Below are 19946 nucleotides of genomic sequence, written 5' to 3' on the forward strand. Positions count from 1 at the left end.
CTTGTCCCTGGGCTTCCACAACTGTTGACCCCCCCCTAAAGCGCATGGAAACTCCGCCACAACGGTTCCCTTTGTCGTCATCAAAACTGGGGCGGCCCAATTACAGGCGGCTGGAACCCATTAAGCGCCCCTGTCCAAGCCCCAAACCCGCTCTAAATCGCAGTCGCCCAATTGGGCACCATCCTCAGTGCCTCCTCACCAACTCGGCTGTAAATCCAATCAATCCCCGAACATACCTACGACAACCCCGAACACCATTAGTCGGGCAATATCCAGTCGGATCAATACCTCCTGTCGTTTACCCATTCCACGTGCCTTCATTCTGGCTCGTACAACCAGAGTTGAATCCCTCCTTCACGACTACAAAGATCGACGAGGCGACGACCCCTCTTCTTGCGTTTGGCTTGTACCACAAGGCCGCAGAAGAGTGACGCACTTACCTATCCTCGACCTTCATCATTTACCCAGTGTACCACCAGTACCTACCTTATTCATCGACACTGCCGATTCGGACAATTGAGATTCAGCCACTCTCTTTCACCAACTTGCCAATTCAGAGGATACTACTCACTTCTAATCACCTCGACTAGTACTTTTCAACCACCTACCAGCACTCACTTCTGGACCCTTCCCCTCTTTCTCATCAAACTTTACGACCTCTATACCTCAACATCAACTCACCAACCCACACCACAAAACGCCGCCCGTGATAATCCAACAATCGTTCTCCTCATCACCATCATGACCCAACCACCAAGCCGCCCACAACCCTCCTCCCCGCTCTCCCCCCTCTCCCCCTCCGACTACCCCCCTCCTCCCGCCTACGGCGACTCCCTAGATTTGGACCACATCTCCCTCTCGCGCGCCGGTTTCCAAGCCGGTGCAGCCCTCACCTCCGACGGCCGCATCAACATCTCCATCTCCGAAAAGAACCACCGCCTCTCTCAACTGCTCGCTCCCGCCCTGCGCAACCAACTCTCCGGCCATCCCCCTTCACCCATCACCAGTACCACCACCGGCGGTCCACTTCCTCCTCCCTACATCCCCACCAGCCTAGGCGGCCATCCGGGCCAGACACCCCCGCCTAAATTGAATGTAGTCATCCAAATTGTCGGATCCCGAGGGGACGTCCAACCCTTCGTGGCTTTGGGCCAAACTTTGAAGCAGACATATGGACATCGGGTGCGAGTGGCTACGCACCCTGTCTTTCAGAAATTCGTGGAGGAAAGCGGCCTCGAGTTTTTTAGTATCGGTGGGGATCCGGCGGAGTTGATGGCGTTTATGGTCAAACACCCTGGGTTGATGCCGGGGTTTGACGCCATCAAGACGGGAGAGGTGACGAAGCGGAGAAAGGGAGTTATGGAGGTGTTGATGGGGTGTTGGAGGAGTTGTTTTGAAGCGGGCGATGGGACGGGCCCGCCGCCGAGGGAGTGGAAGAAGGGAGACAAAAATGCAGAGGGGGTACCGGTGGGGCAGGATGGATGGACGGTATCATCATCATCATCATCATCGGGAACGGGGGGGAAGCCGTTTGTGGCGGATGCGATTATTGCGAATCCGCCGAGTTTTGCGCATATTCACTGCGCGGAGAAGTTGGGGATTCCGTTGCACATGATGTTTACGTGGGTTTTTTTTTAACATACATCTTTTGGTTGTGATTCTATGAACGCATGGCTAACAAGATGACAGGATGCCATGGTCACCAACAAGGGCCTTCGCCCATCCGCTAGCCAACATCGAGGCCTCCAACGCTGATGTCAACATCACCAACTACATCTCTTATGCCCTGGTAGAGATGATGACCTGGCAGGGTTTAGGAGACGTCATCAACCGCTTCAGAGAGAAGGTGCTCGACCTCGAACCTCTTTCCCTACTATGGGCGCCAGGACTGCTCACCCGTCTACGCATACCGACAACCTACTGTTGGTCTCCTGCTCTGATCCCAAAGCCCAACGACTGGGCTCAGGAGATCAGCGTAGCAGGTTTCTACTTTCTCGATCTGGCGACTAATTACACCCCCGAGCCCGATCTTGCCGCTTTCCTTGCCGCTGGTCCGCCACCGGTATACATCGGCTTTGGTTCCATCGTCGTTGATGACCCCGACGCCTTAACCCGTCTCATCCTCCGTGCCGTAGCCAAGTCGGGTGTTCGAGCTCTCATTTCAAAGGGATGGGGTGGCATCGGCCTCACCGAAGACATCACGCAGGCGGACTGGGCCCCTCGTCCGGATCAGTACTTCATGCTCGGCAACTGTCCACATGATTGGCTATTCAACCGCGTCTCGGCCGTGGTTCATCATGGAGGAGCAGGCACCAGCGCGGCAGGCATCAAGGCCGGAAAGCCTACCGTCGTAGTTCCCTTCTTTGGCGACCAACCCTTCTGGGGAGCCATGATTGCCAAGGCTGGTGCTGGCCCCAAGCCAATTCCGAACAAGGAACTGACAGCGGAGAACCTGGCAGCAGCGATCCAAGAGGCGCTCAAGCCAGAGACACTGGCAAGGGCGAAAGAGCTCGGAAACAAGATCAAAGAGGAGAAGGGAGCTGATGAAGGTGGCAAGACCTTTCATCAGTTCTTGGACGTCGATGCTCTGCGGTGCAGCTTATCGCCCAGCAGAGTTGCCACGTGGAGAGTTAGGAGGACAAAGGTCAGGTTGAGTGCATTTGCTGCCGAGGTGTTGGTCAGGGAAGGGTTGTTGCAGTACTCGGATCTGAAGCTGTGAGTGCATATCGACCGATACTGAAGATTGACTTGGCATGATTACTAACAAAATCAGGTTCCGAGCAAAGGAGCACATCACCGATGGTCAGCCATGGGATCCTATTACAGCTGTTACAGCGGCTCTGGTGGAGGACCTTGGGACAATGGCCATGTCGGTTGCCGACTTCCCCAGGGGGATCTTCAAGGCCAAGGAGATGAAAAGGGCGAGAAACCTTTCGGGTGGTAATGGTCAGGCTCTAGGATCCGAAACACCAGCAGACGGAGCTCATGGGGCTTCATCTCCCCAGGCGCACGGCGCCCTCAGCCCCGAAAGCCAACCAGGGTCCTCTTACTTTCCTCCCACAGCGGGAGATACCGCAGAAGGAGCATCCCGGTCGTCATCTGATGTCAAGGGCAAGGGAAAGTCCGTACCTCCAGGTACGCATAGCAGAAATGACTCTTTCAAGGGCTCATTCAACCAGCGTTCCACAAGTGGAGGTGGGGGTCCATCAACGCCCGGTGGTACCGCAAACCTGTCTGGGGCCGCGAGTCCTCAGCTGAACCCAGAGGCGTTTAGTTATAAGTCGGCTCGTGACGCTACCAGTAGCGTTGGCCGCTTGGTCGACACGGGTATGAAGATGCCCATGAACGTGTGCCTCGGACTCGCGCGCGGCTTCCGGAACGCTCCTCGTTTGTACAACGATGATACTGTCAGGCCTCACGAAAAGGTAACCGACTTTGCTTCGGGGGTGAGAGTTGCAACGAGGGAGTTTGGCTTTGGCATGTACGATGGACTCTCTGGCCTAGTGACTCAACCCATGAGGGGTGCAGAGAAGGAAGGTGCCAAGGGATTGTTGAAGGGATTTGCCAAGGGGATTGGTGGGGTTTTTCTGAAGCCTGGTGCTGCCATATGGTCGATTCCTGCCTATACCATGCAAGGACTCAATGCCGAAGTCAGAAAACTGTTTAGCGGCGGCGGTTGGATGAACCATATTATGGCAGCCAGGGCGCAGCAGGGCAGAGAAGAGATGGAGCATGCGACGAGAGAGGAGGTGAAAGATGTAGTGGCAAGGTGGCAGGAGAAGAGGTGGGAAGATGTGGCTAAAGGAGGTGTTCAAGGGAAAGGAAAAGGAGTCGTCTCACCGGGCACGCCAGCCGGAGGAGCGGGTGGCAGCTCGGGTCAGGGACAGGCTCGAAGCGGAGTGGCTGCTGTTGTCGGGGCGAGCAATGATGCCGAGCTGGAAAGGGCCATTCAAGCTTCGATCCAGCAGACTTCCAATGGTGATCCCCAGGAAGACGCTCGGGTTGAGGCTGCCATCAGACTCAGTCTTGCTCAGATGCAACACCAAATGGCTTCGCAAGCTCAGCAGCCGCCTCAGCATAATGGAACCGTACCAGCTAGGTATTCAGACCTCAAATCGCCTCCTGGCGGCTGGCCACAATCAGCAACTGGTCCTCCTCCTCCCTCTTCGGCAGATGTGGCATCACCAGCGGCACAACCCCCTGCATATTCGGCCGAGTACCAACACCATCAACCCCCACCTGAGAAATCGTCGCTTGCGCAAGCCATGATCGATGAGTACTTTACCGGCATTTCAGACGAGGAGTACCAAGCCCTCATCGAAGAGGCTGTTCAGCAAAGCATTCGCGCCCAGATGAATCAGCAATCGACAATGAGCGCCGAGGAGGAGAAGGAGCTGCTGAAGGCGATCGAGGCATCCAAATCTACCTACACATTTGGGGATGTACCGCCTCCACCGCCGGCCTATCAGTCAAGTGGGTTCACTTCAATCGCCACGCCGAGCATTCCCAACAACGGAGAGGCAGGTGGGGGTCCCGAGGAGGAGGAGGCAGAGATGAGGAAAGCGCTCGAGGAGAGTGAGCGCATGGATAGAGAGCGGAGGGAGCAGGAAGAGAGGGAGAAGCAGGAAGAGGCGATTGTGTTGGAGTGGGTGAAGAGGCAGAGTTTGGCCGAGGAGCGCTTCAGAGGCGGGGGAAGTCAAAGGGGCCTTGGAGGAGGTGAGGGGAGTGGAGGTGGAGGTGGAGGTGGAGGTGGAAGTGGGGGTGGCCAGGGGCAGGTTCAGAGACAGACCCAAGCGCAGACGCAGGAACAAGGTCACGTACCGCGGCAATATCAAGCAGCGCAGGTTCAAAGCGAAAGTCGGGGACAAGAGCTGGAAGGTGATCCTGAAGCTGATGAGCACCATGGACCCATCCAAATGGAAGATAGGGATTACGATGAGGAGGAAGAGTTTAGAAGGGCGCTTGAGGAAAGTATGAGGATCAGTGGCCAGGGAGATAGTAGGTAGGGGGCAATAAGGGATGATGGATAGATGGCCTTTACTCACCAACATGATGTTAGATATTTGCATCCATTTATTATTGAAAAAGGTACATTTCGTGCAACGTGAACTGAGTGGTCGAGAAGAGATCATGATGTGTGGGGGTGCACGGCCACCTCCACTTCATGCAGGCCCCGCAATGCCAGACAGAGCGAGGCAGCAAGTACCTAGTGTACCTATACAGTACATCGAACGCACTTGCAGGAAAAAGCCAATCGATATCTTTTTGGGTAGGAAGCCATCAACTACCTATGAAGGAGCGATCTTGGCGATATTTGGAGGGAAGCCATCAAACGTAGGTACGTAGTGGACGGAGGACCAGCCACAGACAGACAATCTGCTCCTTCCCTGGAATTGTCCAAATTGGGAAAGTCTTGGACAGCTTCTCGACATTTGATTGGCCAGCTCCAAGAACGAACCAACACCGACTGTGTAGGTAGTAGTAGTATAGTTGGGCAAGCACGGGCACTACTCGAGCTCACTCTTGCCCTCATGATTATCTCATCATGGCGTCTCTCCAAATGCCCTTCACTCCCACCGTGACGCAAATTGCCCGCCAAGACATAAGTACGGCTTTCAACAACCTTCGCCCACTTGACTCCTCCTGACCTTGTTTGACAGTACACGCAGTACCTCGAATACAACAACCGCATTTTCACATCATCAAAATCACAATTTCCGACCATGACGCGCTCCAGGAAAACACCCATCCTTCTCCTCGATGGCACCGGCGTGGTCCCGTCCCGCATCGCCCGCCGGCTCGCTGCGTCCTCGGCCAACAAGCACCCCCTGCTAGTTGCCTCCATCCTCGGGGAGGACCCCAACGGCGTCAAGTTCAACCTCTACGATTCCAACACCTGGGAGAACCCCTTTGCCCGCGCACAGGAGCTGTTTGGCAGCGACAGCGAAATGGAGAGTGACGGCATGATCCACTCCATCTACCTCACCGCGCCCAACAGCCCGCCTTCCAGCACCCACGTCCATTCGCACTCGTCCCGCGCCTCCACCCTCGCCGCCTCAGACGAGCAACAAGAACGAGCCCCTTCCCCTTCGCCCTCCCAGCAAGCATCTCTCCTCATGCAGTTTGTGGACTATGCCCGCCTCAAACACGGCACACGCCGCTTCGTCCTGCAGTCTGCCAGCGCTATGGAACCCGGCGGCTTTTCGTTGGGGCGGGTGCATGCGTACCTAAGGGAGCTGGGCCAGAGGGGAGAGGCCGAGTGGGCGGTGCTGAGACCGACTTGGTGCCAGCAGGATTTCGAGCAGCCATGCCATGTCAAGAGCATCAAGGAGGAGAATAGGCTGTACTCGGCGACGAGCAGGGGCAAGATCCCATGGGTGTCGGCGGATGACATCGCGGCTGTGGCGGTGGAGGCCTTGACGAACAAAGATGCCCCAAACACAGAGTATTTGGTTCTGGGACCCGAGTTGTTGGGGTATGATGATGTGAGTAGGGCCAACATCCCCTGGGTTTAACGGCGACATTGATCTTGATATTGACAACATTTCTCCGTTACAGATTGCAAGCATCCTCTCCTCTGTTCTTGGTCGCAAGATTGTCCATGTCGACCTCAGCAGTCACGACCTTGAGCGTCGCCAGCAGTCATTTGGATGTTCAGAAGAGCATTCGCGCTTGATGAGCTCACTGGATACGGCAATCAAGTACGGGACGGAAAATAGGACGAATGATGTGGTTCTTAGTATGACTGGCAACAAGCCCAAGAGTTTTCGAGAGTACGCTGAGAGTGCCAAGCATCTTTGGGTATAGATTGAAAGCACACAACATGGGAAAAGGGTTATTCAGAGGTGTGAATACGGCACGGCTCCCTTCCTATGTCTTTTTTGGCCCTTCTACAACAGTATGTTGTTGTTGTTCACAGTGTGAGCAAAGGATGGGGGGAAGTTTGTTTGCGAATCATACCTGTACGTCAAGTGAATGACAGATTGAACTTCGTGAACCCTAATATTCAACCCTATTAACCGACCAATCCGTAATGTCCTAAACCCATACTCCCCAACCATGCGCCTTCAAAATCATTGCCCCGGTCGTGTCCCCCTAAAATCTCGGAGAGCCACCCTTCATCACATGTCTGATATCCTTGAAAGCATCAATAGCCTGTAGTGAAAATTACGTTGAAAGTCTCCCACAAGCTTGCCCTCCCAGCGCCCAAAAAGAAAATGCTTCCCAGATCCTGCCATTGATAGCATACGTCAGAAACGACGACATTCCTCATCAAACTCATATCAACAACCGAGGGCAAAACGTACCTCTACTCTGTAGCGGCTACCAAGCTACTATAGGGCCTGATTACGCAGAGCTGCACTACCACTACCAGTGGTGATTGATGGGGCAGGGATCTGTGTGGCATTGGATGGTGGTACCGCGGGGGGTGACGAGTTCAGAGTCGGTAGTCCCTTGTGGAGCGGGCTGCACAGCTTGTGCGTGGGATATAGGTGTAGGTACAGGCGCCGCGAGGACAGTGATGCCGGTGTTGAGAGCTAAGCCGGCGAGGATGGAGGAGATGAGTGAGACACGCATTTTTGATTGATTGGTTTTTATAGTTGTACATGGATTTGTGGTGGGTTGAGTGAGGCTGGATACTTGGAAAGGAACTGAAAGGGTGGTTGGAGAAAAAAAATAGAGGTTGAGCAGGTATAAGTTAAGAGGGGGTTCAGTTTGGCGGGAAGATTGAAGTTGATGATGATGACAAGCTGATAAATAGTCGAAAATCGACGAAAGACAGACAGAGAACGGGAACAAGCCGGTCGACGTTTATATATACCTACCGAGTCTAACTAGGTAACTAGCGGCCCACATCTGTCGCATCCCAGTCACCGATAACGACAACGACAACGACAACGACGATCTTACCGCCATTTCACAGCACTTCACCTCCTTCCTCCTTCCCGTCAGTTGATCACACTGTTCCGTCATCTCGAACAGAACTAAGGGGATCTACACACACTACAGCCTTTCCAAGGTTCATAGTAGTAGCGTAACGTATAGCAGTCTGCTGCATGTCTCAGTAGTAGTTCTAGTAGTCTCTTGGGATTGGATCATTGAATCATTGGGAGCGCGTGTCGTGTGTGTGGAGAGGCTGAATGATCGACAAGATTAGGTTTTGTAATTGTTCCCCCCCGGAGCCTCCTTTCCTGGATCTGGATGCCACGTGGAGTGGAGGTGTGGACTATAACTACCTAGATCCGATGCACACCAAGGATTGGTCGATTGTATTGTAGTTCATCACTCAGCCTTAGTACCTACGCTACGCTACGTACCTGCCAGGTTGTGTGGGTCGGGTCGGTCACCTGAGGCAGTCCGTCAGTGACTGAAGCTTGAGATTGTACTTCTAGTAGTATACTTCTACTTTATGTACTTCTGAAATTTTGACTTTGCTGGGTACCTAAGGTAGGATAGGGTAGGGTATTTCCATCCATGTATGTATGTCCCTCTTGGCGGCCAGATAGATCTAATCGAGGAGGAGTCCCCGAATATTATTCTATCGATGTGATCCTACCGCTGTTTCTTCTTCTTCTTCTTCTCTTCACTTCCACTTGCATAAAAGGTAGGTAGGTAGGCAGATCGCGGCGGTTGCCAAGGGCCAAGGGGGGCCATCCTTCGCCGTTTTCCTGGGACTGAATGCGGCAGATCGACTGGATTGCCCGAGTTCGTCATGGCATGTGGGATCGGGTGTGTAGGTATCTATCTCTAGCCTCTCAGATTACCGAGTTCCTCCCGCGTGGGAGCGGGTGTGGGTCGAGAAGAGTCCATAGAGGTAGAAAAGATAGTGGAGTGGAGTGGACGCTGACGAGGGAGGAAGAACAAAAGGCCAAGCTTTAACGAGTGAAGTTTGTCAATAGGTCAATCGTCTATGTTTAGAGCGGTAGTAGTAGTAGTAGTAGTAGTAGTAGTTACTAGCGCGACCTTCCCAGATATATATATAGCACCATCATCCAATGGAAGACGGCCGACCGACGTAGAGGTCGGGCACCCACCATGTTGGTGATGATGGTCACTGTCAGGAGCAGCCCGCGCAAGAGTCGAGTGTCGTGAGCTGAGTTACTTAGTTGTTCGACTAAAGTTCAGTTTAGGAAAATGGTTCGCTTGCTTGTTTTGACGCAGCTGAAGACCTTTATATCGATATAGAGGTATGCGCGCAATGTCCACTTGAGGCGGTTCCTGCAACTTTTTACAATTGTAACAGGGTAGCTAGGTAGGTAAGGTACCTAAGTAGTAGGTACAGATCAATCGGATTTGCCTTGGAAATTTCGATTAAGCAGGCAGGGCTGGATTAGCTAGGACATTCCACCTGCAGTGATAAAACTGAAGGAAGGGCATCTCTTCAATATGTAGGGGGAAGAGAGGGGCTGGCAACTTGTAGAATCATTGTTTCCTGATTGAATACATTCAGGCTTCCACCCAAAAGACTTGGCCAGGTTTACCTCGGGAATTCATTCCTCACGTACAACGACAACCAATTCTGCTTCTTGTTGGAGTCAAGTCTAGCTCGGATAACCCAACTATGTTCTTCTTCCTTTATTGACTTATGACTTAGCTAAGTAAGTATTTGGATCCATTCTTCCTTCTTGCCATACTACTCAAAGACTAGCAGTGATCAGATTTGCGTATTTGACACCACTTTTTCATAGGAGGCTATCCTGTCTTGCTCCATTTCACTGTTAGAAAATTTCACACTGGCGAGGTGCGCATATTACATCATCGCACTTGACTCGGATAGATCCATGTGCTGTTGTGACCAAGAGTTGTAGGTATTTATTAATGTAAGGAAGCGGACAGAATGTTGGCAAACTCTACGAGTTGGAGCTTTATGCTGCAACATGTGCTGAAATCAGAACATGGTGTTGACAATCTTGGAACTGCGTCTTCTACTTGGAGATGCACTTTCTTCTTGATAATGCATCCTCTTCTTGAAAACGTACATTATCCCCTCACCTCCAAGGTATGAGTTCTTCGCCACATGTCAGCTCCATTGTTGGTCTCACAATCCTCAGATAGAGGTATATAACATTGATCATCCTCTGCCCTTGGATCATTCTATCTCTTTCTCATCATCATCACCATCATCCATCAAACACTCCAGTTCCGGCTTTTTGCAACTCATCCATCTTCCCAACCCACCACCACTTATCAAAATGCGCTTCTCACTCATTTCTGCAATTGCCACCCTGGGCAGCGTCGTCATGGCCCAGCCTGTGGTTCGCTCGGTAACTCCACCGCAGGTTTGCGACAGCCTGAAATTCCTTAAGGAGAAGGCGCAGAAACTTCAAGTATCTTGCCAGGGCACCGAGTGGGATGCTCACTCCATCGCTATCGGCCATGGAGCCTTCTCTGTAAGTCTCTCCAAAGTTTTGTCATTGGTTCATCAAATCCAGAACTAAGATATACTACAAGATCATCGCTGGCAACAATGACATGCTCTTGGCGGGCGGTAAAACCCTTTCAGACCTGGAGGGTACGAATCCGTTCACGGCCGAGGAGTGCACTGCCATCACCGACTCCTTCAAGCAGTTTTCAGCCGCCCAGCAGGTCTACCTTAACCTTCTCGCTGGCAAGTCGGTCGTTCTCACCAAGGCCCCACTTGCGACCGTTGGCCCATCGGTCGCGGTTTCGCTCACGAACCTGAAGGACGTTTACACGGTGAGTCCTGTTCCTGGCCTATAGCAAACATTTCCTTTAATCAGGCCATGACTGAGCTTTTTCTTGTTCTTTTTACTGACATATCCTATCACCTGTAGAAACTTGACACCAAGCTCATCAGCCTCTGCGCGTCCAAGGCAGAGGAGCTTACTTCCGAGGCCAAGACCTTTGAGGCTACTCTCGATTCTGCTATCAGCAAGTACAGGTCTGTGGGCAAGATCCCAATCCTTCCCAATTGAGACGATCATCGAGCTTCCAATGGGGATGCGACGTCGCAATGATGCTTCGCTTGCTGGATGGACATGACCATCTTGTCAGAATGGTAGGAACAGACAAGAAGAATATGAGCTGAAGATCTATGACATGCATTTATGGGTTGAGAAACGAAGTTTCCAGGCGGTAAGCAGGTCAAGGCCCATAGTTGCGCTTCTTTGGAGAGTCCAGTCATGTTTCTTATGCTATCAATAAGGTACGATAGCTGTATCGAACAATATCAGTTCACGATGACTTTAACTGTAATGTAGGTATGCAACATGCAAAGTGGAACTCTGCTATTGGCGCAAGTGAAGTCGAACGGTATGAACACGATTACATAGCGAGCTGCCAGAAATGAAGCAGTGTCAAACTGTTCGGCTCTGTTGTCATGACCCTTTCGCCGACTTAAGTAGGTATCCTGCCGTCACCTCCAGCACCCTGATTTCCAAAACCGTCTACGAGCATGTCAATCATTCACCGTTCCAGCAACTCCACACACACACCTGTCAGCGATTGTTCCCTCCCGCGGACCTGGCCGTGCCTTACAAATCCACGTGTTCCATGGCCGACCATGCTGTGATCCCAGTGTTCATCATCAGTACAAGCTCATCACTACACGTAGCGTACACTGTACCAAGCTCACCCCAAGTTCATTCACCAAGCTCTGCTCATCAGGGCCACCAAACCAGGGGTCATCGTCAAGGTGGATCACTAGTCAAATCCTCCCAGCGTCGTCGTCGTTGTGCAAGCCCTGGATTTCGGCACACAATGTCCACCCATTTTGTACCAGACCTTACCTGATGAAGAAAAGATCCTATGTATTTCGGTATCCACTTGTAAAGTCCCCTGGTCTCGTCCGGGACCCCCTGGTGCCGGCCAATTGGGACCTGCCCGGGATGGTCGGGATGATGTCATTTTTCGTCCCTTTTGGGGGCCCTGGCAGGGGGGTCGTTTGGAGAATATTCACCGATCCGATTCGGACGACAGACAGACGTCTGGAGATCCCGGCCGTGAATGAATGTTGCCCGGGATGTGGATGGGATGGGATTGGTTTAAGGGGGGCAGTGGGAGGCGGGATTCGAAAGGATTACTAAGAGGGGAATGGATGGGATGGATGATGCCGTGGTGTCGGACGGAGAATTCCATCCATCGATCGATCCATGTGAAGATTTTCTCCTTGTGTCGTTCATATGGCACCTTTTTTTCCCTTTTGGTACTATTCTTCTTCTTCCCTCATTTGTACCTATCCAGCTTTTAGGTAGTGCTTACACTTATCAGCGCTTCTAGTACTGAACCACAGAAGATTTCCAACTACGTATAGGACGGAGTAATTCATCGGAGTTCCTTCTCTGGTCGCAACAATCTGGACGCTAACCCCCATACCTACACTACACTACATACCCTGCGAAGCCAAGCCCACTTCACATCACACGAACGAGTTACGAGAAAACAGTCCAAACTCAAAAAAAAAAAAAAACATTTCGCAATCTGAGACCGACCAGCCACCGACCGACCGACCGACCGACCGACCGCTGCCAGACACGTTTTTCTTCTCATCACACCACAAGCAAGCTCCGCCAGCAAGGTACGGAACTAACCAATCCCAATTCTTTCTGGCATCCACGAAGTCGGAACGCCTCAGGGTCCTAAGTCTAGGGTCTAGAGTCTAGGTAGGGTCTCTCTCTCTCTTCACCGCACCCGCTTCAAACCCCGGTATCCCAACACCACACCTTGCTTGGCTCCAGTCGGTTTCCGCCTCACCTACACTTACAACACTACTTACTCACCTTTTTTTTGTTTTACCAACCTCGCTCCATTGAATAATTGCTCAAGCGTCGCTAGCTACACCGCATTCTGATTTCTGCCGGCATCGATTGGTTTTCATTTGAAGCTAGCCCGTTCTGAAAATTCCCCTTCGCTTTCTTGAAATTTATATACAGTCATCAGAGGGATCTTTTCTTTCCACCATACTGATGAAATCATCTACAGTACCTACCTATTTTACCTAGGTACCTAGGTATTCGGATTACCTCTAGGACGACGACATATGCACCACCACCGCTGCACTGCACAGTACTGCACAGCTCGGTAATAGGTACATACATACATACCTAGGTATCCGAAAAACATTCTACAAAGCGAATTAATACGAAGAAGACACGAAGACAACGAAACGGAACGAACCGCCAAACCGCCAAACGAACGACAATTGAACGACAAACCGGCTTCCATTGCACAACAAAACACACCTTTCAAATCAACTCATCCTAAACGACGACGCCCGACTAGCAAAAAAAGCAACAACGGACAAAATACAACACAACAGTGCAACATACACAACATATCTAGTGCACTGTATGCCCGATACCGATTGATTGCATCACGCATGACACTTCAACTAAAACCAAAACTAAAAAAAAAAAAAACTACTAATTCCGTCGCAATCTGGACCGCATACCGAATCAATTTTTGGGTAATTGGCCCTGCACCCCGTCTGCAAGGACAAGATAAAAGGACAATTTGAGCCATTCAATCTGGGAACGTTGGCATCAGATCGACGTTGTTTCCGAATTCGGCACTGGCGATCAGTCTAGGTGTTGGACCGCAACGAACAAGCAGACCGAGGAAGGACAGAAGGACCGAGGAGGGCAGGGCAGAGGATATCGGCGTTCACTTCACTTTGAAGGACTTCTTGGATTAGGAAGGAGCACAGAGGCATTGCACCAAGTCCATCCCTTCAGTTGTTGGGGAGCCACAATCAAAGCTGAACCGTAACGACGTTCGTCGACACTTACCACTAATCTAATCCCGGCTAACCCACGTCTGCATCACAACCGCGTCACATACCGGACCCGACACTTATACCGACTCTTCTCATCATCCATCACTTTTCATCGTTCACGACGTCTACCTCGGTCGCCTTGGTCTCCGGTTATTACCATCAGACGCATCTTAAACTCACCGGTACCCGCTTGCCACACCAATATTCACTGCGAGGAAAACCGGGCAAAGACTTACCGTAAAGACAACAAAACCCATCAACACCGAGTCACCCATGAACCAGCACACCTACCAATAACACACAACCAGATTCCCTCACAATGCCGCCACCAGAAGATCAACACCCTCCAAACCCCTCGTCATCCAATTACTCACAGACTTCCTCACTTGCCTCCTCACGCCCCTCTACACCCAATTCCCAACCCGCCTTCCCCCGCCTCTCTTCCTCCTCCTCTTACTCTCAACCGTCTGAACCACCTCAACCACCTCAACCACCTCAACCCCAACCCCAACATGACCATGACCACGAACAACCTCACCCCCCTTCCCCACGAGCCACCACCACCCGCAATGCTAACGCCGGCACCTCCACAATCCGCACCTCAGCCGCCACAGGCGCCCCCTCTCGTCCCTCCCACCAAGCTGGGCCCCCTCATCGAGCCGCAGCACCACCCCCGACCCTCCGCGAAAAGATCTTCCACGCTCTGCCTCCGCACACGGGCCCATTGAACGTCGGCTTCATGGAACTCGAGCTTCCCGTCCGCGAACCCCGCACTTTTTCGCATATCAAGCGCAACGGGGAGTTTGCGCTCAAGCTCGACACCGTCCTCTTCGCCGTCTATTACCCGTGCGAAGGACCGGAGGAGAAGCCCAAGGAGAAAGCCATCATGACAAGGGATCGCATCAGGAGATGTAGGGGCAGTGGGAACTGGGCGGGGTGGGATAGTGCAGCAGGGAGGAAACAAGATGAGGAGGACGAGGCAGGGGGAAAGAAGGGAAATGTGGGGTTGACGAGACCGACCTGGCTGCCTAGGCCGAGACTGTCGACTTGTAAGGGGTACGCCAACTTTGCGAATATGCCAAAGGCGCCGGTTGCCTCGTACTTTGCTTTGACGAGTATGTTTACAAAGTTGCCGGCGTGGCGGAATGCGAAGCTGAGTGATGGGCCGCCGTTGGCTGGGCCGGAAGAGATGGGAGAGGAGGCGCTGAATAGGGGGTTCAGCGATACGAGCGAGTTGACGCTTGTCTGGGGACCGAGACCGGTACCAGATGCGGAGGAGTTACGGAGACGGAGAGCAAAGTACCCGGTTATCATTTTCAGCCATGGCCTCGGCGGGTCGAGGACCGTGTATAGTACCATCTGTGGAGAACTGGCCAGTTACGGATTTATCGTGGTCGCCATGGAGCACCGAGACGGAAGCGGAGCGAGGACCTATGTGAATCAGGAAGGGTCGTCGCCGGACTTGTGCAGCCAGAATCTGGACCGGAGGTCGAACTCGGAACGGGAGAAGGAAGACGGTTCAGCATTCAAAACGAAACGACGACGCAAGAAGAACGGCAAGAAGAAGCCCTACTACATGGTGGATTACCTGTTTCCCTTGGATAACGCGCAAGATACTCGGCCGCATAATCCAGCCGGAGTGGATACCGAGCTACGGTTGGCACAAATAGAGATGAGATGTGCTGAAATTCAAGAGGCATATCACATCTTGGGAATGATCAACGACGGGCAAGGAGCAGAGATTGCGCGTCGCAATCTAAGGAAGAAAGGGAACAAAGGCTCGAGCTCAAAGGGGCTCATAGGCATCGACTGGGAAGATTGGACAGGGAGACTATTCCTGCAAAATGTGACGATGATGGGTCACTCGTTTGGAGGAGCAACGACAGCCCAAGTGCTCAGATTGCGCGAAGACTTCACGTGGATCTCGCAGGGCATCTTGCTCGACGCGTGGGGTCCAGCAATGCCCGAGGCCGACAGCGAGGAGCACAAGATCCAAAAGCCGATATTGGCCATTGGTAGCGAGGCCTTCATGCACTGGAAGGACAATTTCGAACGCGTGGAGAACATTTGTCTCGAGGCCCGGGAGGCGGGCGTGCCCTCGTGGATGACGACGATTCGGGGCTCGGTCCATCTGGCAGCGGCGGATTTTGCGGTCCTTTATCCAAATTGGATGTCACTGCTCATGAAGTCTCTTGTGAATCCTAAGCGCGCGATCCAGCTCCATGTCGAATCGGCACTTGAGTTTCTCCGAATGACGCTGCCAGAACAACATCATGCCAAATTCAGCAAAGCCTGGCCGTTTGAAGAGGGGCTGCTGACGGCCATGGAGGGCGCGGCGAACGAGGTCTCGTTCGATTTCCGGCCCAACGAGAAATGGGTCGCCGCTCGGCTAAAGATTCCCCATGAGTTCAAGCTACGCACCCGGAATTGGGCCAAGAGGAGAACACAACCGAGCCGTGATATACCAAGAGATCGAAGTGGAAAGCCCCTTGCAGGGCTGGTCGACTGGGGTGCAGGAAATGAAATTTGGGTGCACATCAGTCCAGACAAGGAGGAAGTGCCAGATGTAAGCGAAGAGGCAGAGTAGTGTAGCCTTGTTGTCGCGTTCCACCGGGGCCAGGGAAATGGCGGTGGGATGTGCTAAGGCCGTACCTGGATTTCAATAATACCCGGCATCTACCAAAGGCCTGTTTGAGGATGAAGATGTGGTTGCCCAGTAAGCTTGGTGAGGATCGGGGAGATTATTGTGATCTGATTATGCCCTTGAAGTTGTATCCCGGCCTGCATGCCCAGGAATTGAGTATGACTAGCATTCGGATAATTGGAGTATATCAGCATAGCAAACAGCAACCGACACAAAGGACAATTGTGTATGGCGAAGATTGGTTTCCAAGTAGACGGCGTTCACCGCATACCGGTTTAAAATGCTAGATGACAGCCTTGAAGCCATTGACTGCTGCTTCACTGTGATGCTTGCCGGTTGCCGGCCTGCCGAAAATTGATTGCTTATTCCGCGCACAAGAATAGCAGCAATTGTATTCCCTGCGGGGTAGAATGGGCGAAATGGACGGGCCAATTGCAGGCAGCCCCTTTTCAGCATGTTCGGGCGAGAGGTTGTGAGGAGCGCAGTAGACAGACGGCCGGATAACTGACTAGGGGCGGAAAGTATATGTGTTGAGGTCTGACGAGGAACACGTAATGTCAATATATAACCACTTTCTGCAGCAGACGGGTCTTTCGCTTCCGGGGGCCAGGGAGTTGGTTGCCGCAGGGATGATTTCTCGCGTACTGGTAAAAGACGCTGGTTAATATCACCGGCCTAGCGCTGTACCAGGAAATTCAAGCAAAAGTATTGATATCCTCGCGGTAGCGGGTAATGGCAAGATTGGGTTCAAGACTTTGCTGTAGTATCGAGGGTGACCATCAACCAGCGGCCATGGCCAAATTTGGGTGGTGAGCCTCAATTTGGGCGTCTCGGGCCCGGTGAATCCCTGGCAAGACATTCAATTTGTGATGGGCATCGACAACCTGTTCCAGACTTGTCAAGGCCAGGATGACCCGTGCAGGTAGGAACATCAAGAAGGGCAAGGCTTTTGAGGAGCTATATCCCCTGCTAGCCCTGCCTTTGCCAACTTACCTTGCCAGACAACAGCTTCGGCCGAGGGAGTAGCTCCAAGCTACGAGAAGCTGTTCCTGGCAACTTGAACCTGCTGTGCTCGGTACCACCAGTGTTATGTCGGTCGAGGGCCTATGAAGTTCCGCGAAGCTATAACCGTTGTGGCACGCTGTGGTACTCTCGGTTCCTGGGCGTTCCTGGCTGCAGCAGTCGGCCATTTCCTCGGTGGAAGTGTACCAGACGGGCAAGGCTACAAGGCAGAGGCCATGGCTAGGAACAGAGCAGCATCGGGGGAGGTTTGGTGGCCGTCCGGATGCGCCATCAAAGGCGGAGAAAAGGGTGAGGCACGACTGCAGTGTATCATCAGCATCTGTGGTCGGTAACATCAAGCGATTCCCATTGGAAGCACGCCATTTCACTCGTACAGCAATTTGGATCAGAAACACGGGGAGCATGTCTTGCCAACTGCTTCTGGACTCCGTTGAGTGTCGTACGTGGCTGCAAAAATCCTCGTTGACCATGTTGTTGACCATGGTTCATGGACACAACGATGATATCCTGCGGGCAGGAGGCGGATGACCGTGCCAAGTTGAGGATGGACGTGGACATTTGGTAGAGCTGGTAACTAAAGAGGGGTGGCATTGTTCTTTTCTTCCAGAACCCTGATCGTGGTCGAGTCAATCTGGTGTGGCTCTTGATGCCGATTTTGCTGGCACTCAACGCAAAGTCAGGCACCGTAAGTCGTCTTGGACTTGTGGGACTTTGTAGCCTACGCGTCTGCGATGATGGACAAGTTCGGAGAATGGACTTCTGCAAGCAACCATCAAAGGATGTGAGCGAATTTGCCGATCTGGCGGTCCGAGAATGGAAGAAGTGGTGCGTTAGCGGGCTGCATCGCGTGTATAGTCTGCGTGGTGAGCGCCATGGTGGGTAGGACAGCCGATGAGGAGAGGAGGAGGACAAGAAAGGGACAAGACCAAGCCCAGGAAGCTTGTTGACAAAGCCGAGATTGGTGAATTACCAATTGAACTTTGGAGGTCAACCGTAAAGTGACATGGAAACCCCCAGCTGAAGAAGTTGAAGTGGTGGAGGCTTCAACAGAATGTCAATTTCGCGGGGAAGAAGTGGAAATCATGTGTGGGTGGTCGGATTTGGTGGACACACTGCCCTGACGGCCCCTGGCAGAGGTGGCAGTGGAGGGGAACACCCGCCGAGGCTTGCAGATCATGGTGACCCCACTTGGACAGATGCCCTGCCCAAAGCTAAGATTACCTAACCGCAACTCCGGTCGATCACTAACAAACAGCAGTGACTTTCATGACCCCCCACTGATAGCCCATTAACACCACCCGACAATAACTGGATGACATCCTCCTCAGGTTCCGTCACTTGCAGTCTGGAAGGTGGGACGAAACTTTTCCCAACCATCTCAACTCTGACGGGATTTTTCCTTTTCTCGCTCTCCTCTCTCTCGCTCCATGGTTCACGCGCACACACAATTGACGCCAACAATGACTCCATCCTTCTTTTTCCGGATCTTCATGTCGTGACACAACCCTCACTCCGGGTCCAAGACATACAAGTCCCATGGAACTACCCGGTACCTGTGCAAGCTGGGCTGCACCCCTTCTGCACAAGGGACAAAATAGCACCGAGCAGGTCCGTCCTAAGTAACCCGGAAGGCGGTCTTTTCTTCAGTCGACCACGACGCGACTGGGCATAGTTTGTATTCGCTTTCTGCATGATGCCGTGTCCAAGAGCATCTCTCGCATTGCTGTTCTCTTTCTGCAGACTGCTAATGCCTTGTTCCTGGCCCCAATTTCTCTGGCCCATCTTGGCTCTCTCGTATAGCTTGAGTACGAAGAATCCCAAGACCAGATGCTAGTCTAGTGCATCTTTCCTCGACGACCCGCAATGGACCGAAGCCATGTCGTCGTTCGTTGTTTGTCCTCCCTCGATCCCGTGCACAGTGGCACAGTACCTACATACTCTCCCTCCACAACTAGAGCCTTCCCAGCCTAATCTAACCTTGCCCGACATCTGATGATGATGATCAGAGAATGCGGGTTAGGTTAGGTAACTGGACTTTCTTTGGTACGGTTTCACAAACAAGACTCTTTTATTATAGCTACACCCGACTACCTACCGCTTGCTAAGAGGTTGGTTGGCTTCTAAAAAGACAAGGCAGGAAGAAATTGAAAAAAGACTACTCAGAACCAAGGGGACGCTTAGTACGCAACCAAGTGGAATTCCTTAGAGTGGCACAATTCAAGGTACACAACACATCAGCTTTGACCCATGGATCCTCTCCTCCCCCGGATGGGACTTCACAGTCAGCCATTGAGTGCGACTCATAAGTGCCAGTTTGTGTGTGAGTGTGCTTGCCACCGGATCACAATCTGGCGACAAGGCATTTTAGCCGTGGCCCCAATATCTTGCATTCACCCAGGCCTGCGGCTACGCGCTCCAATACATGGCGTCGTGCCAGAGACAGCTGCTTCTGTACTCTCGACAGGTCACCCCGGCCCGACCAGTCGAGACGGCAGTGTTATAACATACTAGAACATGTACCGGTAGGCGGAGAGATGCTGTCTT

The 19946-nt window shown here is 52.5% G+C and overlaps 5 protein-coding genes across 5 annotated transcripts; 4 read left to right on the top strand and 1 right to left on the bottom strand.

Moving 5' to 3' along the window:
• The first annotated feature begins 243 nt into the window (after positions 1 to 243).
• B0T23DRAFT_342983 (UDP-Glycosyltransferase/glycogen phosphorylase) lies at positions 244 to 5082 on the top strand. The gene is made up of 3 exons (XM_062835913.1): positions 244 to 1622; positions 1690 to 2715; positions 2774 to 5082. The coding sequence occupies exons 1-3, from the start codon at positions 742 to 744 to the stop codon at positions 5004 to 5006; spliced, it is 4140 nt and encodes a 1379-aa protein (XP_062691192.1). The 5' UTR covers positions 244 to 741; the 3' UTR covers positions 5007 to 5082.
• A 537-nt stretch (positions 5083 to 5619) lies between these two features.
• B0T23DRAFT_455498 (uncharacterized protein) lies at positions 5620 to 6902 on the top strand. The gene is made up of 2 exons (XM_062841239.1): positions 5620 to 6485; positions 6559 to 6902. Exons 1-2 carry the CDS (start codon positions 5724 to 5726, stop codon positions 6805 to 6807), a joined length of 1011 nt encoding a protein of 336 aa, XP_062691193.1. The 5' UTR covers positions 5620 to 5723; the 3' UTR covers positions 6808 to 6902.
• A 3254-nt stretch (positions 6903 to 10156) lies between these two features.
• B0T23DRAFT_445927 (uncharacterized protein) lies at positions 10157 to 10937 on the top strand (the record flags this gene model as incomplete). Its single annotated transcript, XM_062840940.1, has 3 exons — positions 10157 to 10391; positions 10453 to 10698; positions 10797 to 10937. The coding sequence occupies exons 1-3, from the start codon at positions 10194 to 10196 to the stop codon at positions 10935 to 10937; spliced, it is 585 nt and encodes a 194-aa protein (XP_062691194.1). The 5' UTR covers positions 10157 to 10193.
• A 2831-nt stretch (positions 10938 to 13768) lies between these two features.
• B0T23DRAFT_445931 lies at positions 13769 to 16432 on the top strand. Its single transcript, XM_062840941.1, has one exon. The coding sequence runs from the start codon at positions 14055 to 14057 to the stop codon at positions 16320 to 16322; it is 2268 nt and encodes a 755-aa protein (XP_062691195.1). The 5' UTR covers positions 13769 to 14054; the 3' UTR covers positions 16323 to 16432.
• A 670-nt stretch (positions 16433 to 17102) lies between these two features.
• Positions 17103 to 18029, bottom strand: B0T23DRAFT_202799 (uncharacterized protein). The gene has a single exon (XM_062833412.1). It carries the CDS (start codon positions 17882 to 17884, stop codon positions 17369 to 17371), a length of 516 nt encoding a protein of 171 aa, XP_062691196.1. The 5' UTR covers positions 17885 to 18029; the 3' UTR covers positions 17103 to 17368.
• Between the last annotated feature and the right edge of the window lie 1917 nt (positions 18030 to 19946).

Source organism: Neurospora hispaniola (assembly GCF_033458365.1).
Source record: "Neurospora hispaniola strain FGSC 10403 chromosome Unknown B0T23scaffold_6, whole genome shotgun sequence".
Classification (NCBI taxonomy): Eukaryota; Fungi; Ascomycota; class Sordariomycetes; order Sordariales; family Sordariaceae; genus Neurospora; species Neurospora hispaniola.